Raw genomic sequence first — 9848 nt, 5'->3', positions numbered from 1 at the left:
GTGCGAGGGCGGTTGCGCAGGGAAGTGGGGAGGTGGTTGGTTGGATGCTGTTTGCTTTACATAACCCAAACATTTACTGTGATTTCTTGAAAAGACCTAGTGCTATATACCCACATAATTAAAACATCCAACATTATTATTACAGTGTAGCCTGAGTCAGTCAAGGCTGCATAGTTTTCCAAGTGAGAGCTGGAAAAAGCAAAGTCGAGGTGCGCGGGAGCAGAAACACTCATCTGCATCTTCCCCGGACAGACAGTCAGTCGACTGCGGTGCTGCTGTACGTGATTGAGGGAGCCCTGCCCTGCTCCGCTGCACACCAGCAGCTCACTCATTGCAGACGGGATTTGCAAACACTAGCCAGGTTAGTCAAAAAGAGGCGTGCATAGAGATGGACGTGATGTGCGTGTGCACCCGGGAATGTGGTTTCCTTTTGTCCCGGTTGTTGATTCATTCATCATCGTTATACAACCAGCTAAACAATACTGTGACCATTCCTGTCAGTAACAGTCATTTCAGAACATATATGAAGCGTTCATCTTTACTGCACAACATCTACTGTGTGTTGGCTTCATCCGGGGTCCATTATCATCCTCCTCCTCCTCATCCTCAGAAGACTAAAAGCAAAACACAGGCGCTCTTTGTGCGGCGTTACTATGTATCCGGATTGATGTGTGTGCCTGGCACGGGCGGAACTGCTCTTTCAACGAGTTATATTTTGCTGGGAGTAAATATTTTAGACTGATGCATTACTAAATTTCGGCTCGCTACAGTCTAGGCAACAATCGCCGTTCATTTCCATTACGTCAGTACGTTCGCTCATTAGTGGTGTTGTTTTGTATCACCTGTGTAGAGAATGAGCGCGGAGGAGAATCCCGCTGCTGAACCTGCGCCTGTGATCGACGTGCAGGGAGACGGACGCTGGATGTCACAGGTGTGTCCAGTTGTGGGCTAGACTTTGTAAACCATGTGCTTGTAACAGCTCAAGAGTTGTGCAAGTCCTTTCCTATTTATAACACTGGATTAGTGTATCATGCTTGGATTTGTCCTATATTTTGCAGCATAACCGGTTTGTGCAGGAGTGCAAGGATGCAGAGCCTGATGTTCTGTTCGTGGGGGACTCAATGGTGCAGCTTATGCAGCAGTACGAGGTGATTGTTATCTCGTTAATGAGCCAGTCCATGAAAGAAGAGCCATGTGTGTCTGTAACACTGAATTACAATTCCATTTATTCAGTAAGAAGATACTTTTAACCAAATACAAATGAGAATGATTATAGCAGAAGCTATGAATTCAAAGGATAAACAAACGATTAGTGCTCCATACTAAGCTTCCAGAAATATAAAAGCGATAGAGCAGAAGCGTATGTGCAAAATGTTGAAATGTGCTCAGCACATAAACTATATGAGCCATTCTACAGAATTGGTTCTTTTTCTATAAATTTTGTATGCATGCAAATCGTATAATATCCAAGGCAGGCATTTTTAGTAATTGTGCAGTTAATTCTCATATTGCATTTTCAGAAAGTTTTGAAATACTTGTCCTCTCCCTAAAATTGTCACTCCTGAATCTCAGTAATATGTAATTTAACAAGAATTATATTGATCTATAAGATTTTGCTTGCATCATTCTTGTCAATATATTTCTAGTTTTTTTTATTAAAATCTTTTCAGAGGTAAACAATTACAATTTTAACACTATTTAAGTGATTTATGAGATGTATTTTGAATCCAATTCTTATTGTGTAAAAGGCAAGAAGTTGATCATACTGATTTCAAACTTAAGGATTCATTAGTTTGAGTACACATTAAACCAAACACTATCATAACACCTTAGCTGATAATTCAATATACTTAATTTTTTTTGACAAAACCATGTTTTAGTAGTGACCAAATCACATTATACAATTTTAACCTACATATTTAAGCACTACTAAAACATACTAAAGTACTAACAATTTGCATAACTGTACTAAAATGTTGTTTATTTCCCCCAAAGGATTACATGTTCCCTTTTGTCACTTTTGTCATGTTTCGGTCGTGACTGTTTCATTAGTGACAATTTTAGATACTTTTGAACCTAGTTCAAAGCTGCTAATTTCGGTAGTGACACAAAAAAATATTTTTCGAACTTTACTTGTTTTAAAAAATAAAAAGATATTTTTAAAAACAACAGTGGAATAAAATGCAAAAATTATTTTTATATCTTTTTCATAAGTTGAAATTTAGGGGTTAGGGTTCGGGACAGTCGCTTCCCAATTGGAAGTAGCCACTAAATGATGATTTTATATATTTTAAGCTTACTGATATTTAAAATATTATTGTGGGTTTCAATAGATAATAAAAAGATCTTAGTAGACATCTAAAATTTGAATACTTAACTGCTTCTTAAATATGTGTGTTTTTTTTTTTTTTTTTTTTTTTGGTTGTGGGATGGCAGTTTATACCAATTCTGTAGAATGGCCCATATGTACTATTTTTATAAATTTTCTTATTTTAAAGCACTATATGAAATTTTACATGTATTTTTAGCCAGTTAGAAAGTAGATTGGTCTTTCATGGCATTCAGTGGTCAGATACTTTTTAATAATGATTGTTGTCCAGTGCAAATGACCATGGCCTATGTATCTTATATAGAGCAACCACAGTCTCTGGTCTCTAAGCTTCTAATAAAATAATTTAAACTCGCATGAATGTCATGTTCATTTGTTTAGTGGAAAACAATCCATATAATAAATTGCATAATATGCAGTAATAACACTTAAATCCACTTTTAATTACTAAAATTAAAAAAAGTCACAGCTCTATTTACTTACACTTTGTTGTCAAATGTTTTTGTGTCTGTTGTGGGACACAAAATTTATTATTATTTGTTATTATAAATAATAATCAGAATTTAATAGGTTTTCATATAAATGTACACATTTGGTTTACAATTCTTGTTGGTTCTCAGGTGTGGAGGGAATTGTTCTCACCTCTCCATGCTCTGAACTTTGGGATTGGTGGAGACACAACCTGTAATTTGCTATGGAGACTACAAAATGGAGAACTGGAGAACATCAGACCCAGGGTGAGGAAGCGTTTTTTAGCTTTATAATAGTTGAACAATATTTGCCATGAAGCAAACTGTGTTCACCGCTGGAATTGCGTTCTTGTTTGTTTTTCCACAGGTGGTGGTTTTATGGGTAGGAACTAATAATCATGAGCACACTGCAGATCAAGTTGCGGGAGGAATATTGGCCATTGCACAGTTACTTCTGTCTCGCCTCCCAAAATCTAAAATTATTGTTTTGGTGAGTCACCTAAATCATTATGTTTAAATATTTATAATGTGACATTTGTGGTGTATCAACTCTTGACTAGTTCATTTATAAGAATTCATATCATTCAGGGCCTGTTGCCAAGGGGAGAGTTTCCTAACCCCCTGAGAGAGAAAAACGCAGCAGTGAATAATCTACTTCGTGCATCTCTACCTCGACTCGGCCCTGTTCAGTTTATTGATATGGGAGGTAGTTTTGTCCACTCAGATGGGACCATTTCCTCTCGAGACATGTTCGACTTCCTGCATCTGACCGCCAGTGCGTACAGGACCATATCAACGACTCTCCATGAGCTGCTGCTTCAACTGTTGGAGGAAACACCTCAGGAGAGGCGGGCCTCATTGGTCTAAGAAGGGGCAGCACATTGGTCAATCACTGGAGAGGCAGGGTTAAGAATTGTTGGCTATTCAGAATGTACATAAAATACTTTACTTAGCAAGACAAAGTAAGAACAACAGCAAAACAAAAGGGGATGTAGGACAGTGGCCAATTTTATATGATCAATATATAATATGTGTATATGTATCTAAGATGCATAATAGACAACAGTAAGAGAAAGAAGACTAGATAAGAAATATTTGTGAGATGAAATAGTTCTTCGTAGGACATGTTGCTTTGCGGTGGGACCAGAATCTCTTCAAAATCCCATTGTCACAGTCTGAACAACCTTTAATAGTAGCACTTACTCTGCCAGCTTCTCCGTGCCTTCATACATGCACACGGTCACACTCACAGTGGTGTTATGATGACGGCAACATGATCCAGTTCACACAAGAGAAGTCATGCCTTTGAAATATGTATGTCTTGCTCCCAATTTCAAGATCTTTGGCACAGGGGCGTCTGAAACCACCTTTTCTCTTTTGCCCTTTTAATTCCCAATAACACAGATGATATATTAGACAAAGGCTGGAGTGAAAACCATCAAACCATGTCATACCTTGTGTGTGTGAGTTTGAGTGTGAGAAAGCTCCTCCTCTTAAGCATCTAATGCACAACCGTGAGGTTTTCAGTGTTAATATTTATCTCACTTGCATCCAAGTTTTTGTGTATGTGTCCATGCGCTCTATAAAGTATTATGTGAAGAGTTAAATGTGAGTATGAGAGTGCCAGTGGGCAAGAAGTGATATATAAAAGTTGTGTGTGAGTGTGTGTATGTGTATATATATAAATATAATCTGTTAGTATTAATGTGCTCTGTGCAAAGTGCTTACATAGCTGGTGCTGGTGTATGTGAATGTTTTTGTGTTCGAGTGTAAGAGATCAGCCATGTATAACTATTTGTATGGCCCGCAAAGCGTGCGCTATAACTGCGGCACAACTGCCACATGCTTCAGATCCAAGCATTTCAATAAATCAGCAGGGATCGAACCTCATGTGTGTACACTTTATTTCACATGCTGTCAATGTGTGGTGTTTATTATTTTAGTTTCTTTTTACAGCATTTGTGAATGTGGACCAAAAATCCAGTCATAAATAGCACGGGTATGCAACAACCAAAAATACAGTATGTGTCAAAACTATCAATTTTTCTTTATGCCTAAACTCAAAACCAAACAAGGTTTTTTGTAAATTTCCTACCATAAATATATCTAAAACTCAAAACTTTTGATTAGCAGTATGCATTGCTTGGACAACCTTAAAGACAATTTTCTCAATAGTAGGTGTGATAATTTTTTTGTACCTTCAGATTCCAAATTTTCAAATAGTTGTATCTCGGCCAAATATTGTCCTATCCTAACAAACCACACCTCAATGGAAAGCTTTATTCAGCTTTCAGATGATGTATAAATCTCAGTTTCTGAAAATGGACCTTTATGACTGGTTTTGTGGTCCTGGGTCACATTTGTATTGTAATTACGTAATGCTTGAAAGAAATCCAGTTAATTTACATTTAACCAATATTCAGGCTCTAAATCAGACCCACAGCTAAAGTTACTGAGTTTCTACATCAACCAGTTTTGCTTAGTATTTTGAAACGACCTGCTTGAATATTTGTATATTATATACATTGAATATTGTATATAAGTATATTTTTAATATATTTTCATCAATATAAAGCCCCGATGCTTAATTTTCTAGTACTCATTTTTTTTTTCCCAATCACACTATTGAAAAAGCCATATCTTTTGGTCAAAAATGATGTTGATATCATATACCACCCTGGTATTCAGCGGTCCGATTTTGTAAAGTTGCTCATTCTACTCAGCACTTAAGCGTGAAAATGACCTCAAATATAAATTAATTTCATAGTTTTGCCTTCAGTTAGATTAGCTTATCAAGACATTTGGGTGTGAGCTTCAAAAATAATAAGTGTTTATAACTTGTTTTATTTGTGTCCGAAAAAATATTGTCAACTAAGTTACCCACTGTCAACTGTGTTACCCAGTAGAGGTAACATGTTGGACAGTGGCAAACATAGATGTTATTTTATGCACATATTCCTACAAATCACCTTTAATTATATAGCACTTTATACAATATTGTTTCCAAGCGGGTATGTAAGGTCATGTTTGGGTTTTTGGAAAACAAGAAAACTTTTTTCTTCACATTGTCAAATTCTAAATGTACCCCTAATTATAGAATGACCCATTTACTGATCGGTCTTTTTCTCAAATACAAGAATATTAGATCATAGTGCACTGTATAACAAGAAAAGACATTGGAGGAACGTCATGTTGGAGGCAAATATAATTCTGTGCCATTCATGATTATGAGACTTGTACTGTGAATCTGCTCTAGAAAATACAAAATTTGTAAAATTCATTCAGCCTGCAGAGGGAGACATAACACACCAACCTGTGTAACAAAACCTACTTCGGAATCATGTGGATAATTTTTAATCCTTCATTAAGAAACCCAACATAGAAATAGGTGAACAAACCGTCACTGTATAATCCATGGGTAGGCCTACAACATTTTTATGAGTGTTCCCAAAAAATAAGATTTTTCTCTGTTAGTTGATATCAAAAGAGAATAAAGTTAATCTTGTACTGATTTGAAAACATCAATAAGTATCATTACCATCGAGTGTGATCATTAACTATCAGAACAACTGAAAATCTTCTACTATTAAATGTAAAATGGAAACCAGTTCACAAATACTGCAGAGCAATGACATGCTCTATGTCAATATGTCTGTTTTTATGGGGTCGTATATGATACGGATTCTTACAGGTTGCTTAAATATATAGACAGTGATAAGTTAGTGCTGATGATGACACAAGCTCATGGAGCTCTGTTCTGATGATACTGACTGACTTTTGTCACTTGGATAACCTCGTCCTCTGTATATTTGCATATAGTGCTGTTTAACCCAATGTCCCTCTGTTTGACAGGCCATTTGAGACGAGGACTGTAAAGTCAGTTGCTAAGTATTTTAAGGTTGACTATGTTTCCTACATCCGTTTACTTTTCATTTTGGCTAATTTGTAAATACTGAACTGAAATGTCCTCACTTTTCAGTCAAAAGGCCACTCAGCATAAGCCAATCAAGAGGCTTTTGCTTGAGAATGTGAACAGTTGAGTAAATCAAGGGACAAAGATAACTAATCGATCAGTGACCCCTGATTAGTAATGTCTGTGTTTGGTTGGCAGTTGATAAAATAAGATTTGGAACAGGAGGTGGAGATCAAGGTTTGCTACACGTTGCTAAATGTTTTGAGATAACTTCAGTGTCATACTTTCGCCATTACTCGACCAGTTTATGACGGTGAGATGTAATCACATGGATTGCAATCAATAACAAACTGTTTAACCACAAACCAAGAAATGCAACCTACAGAGCACCAAAATACAACAACAAATGTCGTTATATCACTTTATAATTTCAATACTTAGATTTACATTAGAGAATTTAGAGTTTTTTGCTACTAATGTTGAATTGTGAATGCTGGTTTATTAATATATATTTGTCCCAGGAATAATAATTTTGATGCACCTAAACATCTCATAAAATAGCTACGCTATTGCATTTTGATTCTCAGGGATTTAACAAATGTAGATAAGTAATATTTAAAAAACAATGGCTTCAGAAATGCCAGTTAAACTATTTTCTCTGACAGAAGTAATATCATTAAAGTGATTTAGGTTTTGTGAGGCTGACAGAATATGTGCACTGACATCTCTACAGATATCTAGAAGGCATCTCTTATTGCACTTAACCTTTGAACCTCTGATGTGTAAGAGGACAGGGTTCCAACTCCACACGCACTGTTCCTGCCCTATATAAGACCATTGCCTCTACTGTCCGTCCTCGCACATTCAGAGCAGCACCACCCAGGTAAGAGCTCAAACCAGCAGGAGAGGAGGACTAGATCAAGGGAAATATCAATGTAAATCTTGGTCGAACAGTGTTATAATTTATGTTTTCTCTTTCAGAGCTTAACCATGAAATTCGTGGCTCTTGCACTGACCATCCTCTTGGCTGTGGGTAAGTAACAGTGATTTTTCTTTAGTAATTTAAAATTTACTTAATGATTTTGTTTATGCTGTTTTTCATGGTGACTATTTGATCACCTGTGTCTCTTGACGTGTGACCCTGGACCACAAAACCAGTCTTAAGTAGCACAGGTATATTTGTAGCAACAGGCAACAATACATTGTATGGGTCAAAATTATCGATTTTTCTTTTATGCCAAAAATCATTAGGATATTAAGTAAAGATCATGTTCCATGAAGAGATATATAGATATTTATATGGAGATGTATATATCAAAACTTAATTTTTTTATTAGTAATATGCACTACTAAGAACTTCATTTGGACAACTTTAAAAGCAATTTTCTCAATATTTTGATTTTCTTTGCACCCTCAGATTCCAGATTTTCAAGTAGTTGTATCTCAGCCAAATATTGTCCTATCCTAAGAATCCATGCATCAATAGAGAGCTTATTTATTCAGATGATGTATAAATTTCAATAAAAAAAAAAAAAATGGAACCTTTTTTTATGGTCCTTGGTCACATGTAGTAAACATTTGAAGTGGATCAAAAAACTTCAAAGCTGTTCTAAGACAGTGGTTTTCAAGCCAGTCCCGCGAGCATCTCCAACACTACACATTCTGTAGGTCACACATATCTGACACACCCATTTCAAGTCTTCCTGTCATTACCAATGAGCTGAAGAGTTGAATCAGGTGTGATAAATGAGGGAGACACAAAAAACATGCAGTGTTGAGGGTGCTCGCAGGACCGGTTTAAAAACCACTGTCCTAAGACAAGAACAGGTATTGTAGGTTTTATAGGCTTTGGTCCACTTCAAATGTGGACTACTGTAGTTTAAGTCTTAAGGTAGACTTTACTATGCTCGCTGAGGCCTTTTGGATTCTGAGTTTTTTCCGTGTGTCTCCTCAGGTTCCCAGGCCCGTTTCCTGCAGGCCGATGCTCCTTCCCAGCTGGAGCACTACAAGGCAGCAGCCTTGGTGTACCTGAGCCAGGTCAAAGAGCAGGCTCAGAAGGCCTTCGACAACTTAGACGGAACCGACTATGAGCAATACAAGTAAGAGCCACATCCTTTGCTTTTTTTTTTTTGCCTTAATCTTGTCTGTGTTTAATTCCTTCTTTTACATTGCTTTTTGCTCCTTTGCAGTTCAGTCATTCTAAAAATAGAGTATCATGTCACTTCAGTGTCAAGACTAGTGGTGATAGTAAAGAGGAAAGAAAAAAAAAAAAAAAACCTTGGGACAAACCAGTTCTTTTCTGGCCTTAATGTACAAGCACAGTGTGATTTATGTTTCCAGACTTTTACCTGAAATTGTGTTTGAGCTTCACAAATATATGCTCTTTTCTCTTCAGGGTGCAACTTTCAGAGAGCCTGACTAAGCTCCAAGATTATGCCCAGTCCACCTCCCAGACTCTGACTCCCTACGCCGAGTCCATCTCTAACCAGTTCCTGGAGAACACCAAGCAGCTGCGCGAGCGTGTCATGACCGACCTCGAGGATCTTCGTTCCAAGCTGGAGCCCCACCGCGCTGAGCTGTATGTGGTGCTTCAAAAGCACTTTGACGAGTACCGTGAAAAGCTGGAGCCCGTCATCCAGGAATACGCCACCCTGAACCGTGAAAATGCTGAGCAGCTGCGTGCCAAGCTGGAGCCCGTGTTGGAGGAGATGAGGCAGAAGTTTGAGAGCAACGTTGAGGAGACCAAGTCTAAGCTTGTGCCGATGGTCGAGGCCATACGCGCTAAGCTGACCGAGCATCTGGAGGAGCTGAAGAGCATGGCTGCCCCTTATGCTGAGGAATACAAGGAACAGCTGGTGAAGGCTGTTGAGGAGGCCAAAGAGAAGCTCGCCCCACACACCCAGGACCTCCAGGCACGCATGGAGCCCTACGTGGAGAATGCGAGGGCCAAGTTTGCACAGGTGTATGAAACCATCGCCCAGGCCATCCAGGCATAAAAATGCACAGGACTTTGCACACTCAGATCCTCAGATGACAGCAAGAACAGATACTCGTGTTTGGCAATGGAAGGAGTGTAGATGCAAGGGTTGTGTTATGAATGTAATAGTGCTAACAAATGCAAACAAATAAAAAGCAA

At 37.9% G+C, this 9848-nt stretch overlaps 2 protein-coding genes across 2 annotated transcripts; both read left to right on the top strand.

The window, feature by feature from the left end:
• On the top strand, positions 1-4689 carry pafah1b2 (platelet-activating factor acetylhydrolase 1b, catalytic subunit 2). The gene is made up of 6 exons (XM_051111252.1): positions 1-361; positions 851-931; positions 1059-1148; positions 2950-3066; positions 3167-3289; positions 3388-4689. Exons 2-6 carry the CDS (start codon positions 854-856, stop codon positions 3664-3666), a joined length of 687 nt encoding a protein of 228 aa, XP_050967209.1. The 5' UTR covers positions 1-361; positions 851-853; the 3' UTR covers positions 3667-4689.
• A 2824-nt stretch (positions 4690-7513) lies between these two features.
• Positions 7514-9842, top strand: apoa1a (apolipoprotein A-Ia). Its single transcript, XM_051109242.1, has 4 exons — positions 7514-7595; positions 7694-7745; positions 8667-8811; positions 9108-9842. Exons 2-4 carry the CDS (start codon positions 7703-7705, stop codon positions 9706-9708), a joined length of 789 nt encoding a protein of 262 aa, XP_050965199.1. The 5' UTR covers positions 7514-7595; positions 7694-7702; the 3' UTR covers positions 9709-9842.
• The last annotated feature ends 6 nt before the right edge of the window (positions 9843-9848 follow it).

Source organism: Labeo rohita, chromosome 5 (genome assembly GCF_022985175.1).
Source record: "Labeo rohita strain BAU-BD-2019 chromosome 5, IGBB_LRoh.1.0, whole genome shotgun sequence".
NCBI lineage: Eukaryota > Metazoa > Chordata > Actinopteri > Cypriniformes > Cyprinidae > Labeo > Labeo rohita.
The sequence above is the reverse complement of the archived record's forward strand: the minus strand, read 5'-3'. Positions and strand labels throughout refer to the sequence as shown.

Coding starts and splice junctions, on each gene's coding strand:
- pafah1b2 (XM_051111252.1), top strand. CDS start 854: ATGAGCGCGGAGGAGAATCCCGCTGCTGAACCTGCGCCTGTGATCGAC. Junction 1,149..2,949: donor AGCTTATGCAGCAGTACGAG/GTGATTGTTATC, acceptor GTTGGTTCTCAG/GTGTGGAGGGAATTGTTCTC. Junction 3,290..3,387: donor AATCTAAAATTATTGTTTTG/GTGAGTCACCTA, acceptor CATATCATTCAG/GGCCTGTTGCCAAGGGGAGA.
- apoa1a (XM_051109242.1), top strand. CDS start 7,703: ATGAAATTCGTGGCTCTTGCACTGACCATCCTCTTGGCTGTGG. Junction 7,746..8,666: donor GACCATCCTCTTGGCTGTGG/GTAAGTAACAGT, acceptor GTGTCTCCTCAG/GTTCCCAGGCCCGTTTCCTG. Junction 8,812..9,107: donor ACCGACTATGAGCAATACAA/GTAAGAGCCACA, acceptor TTTTCTCTTCAG/GGTGCAACTTTCAGAGAGCC.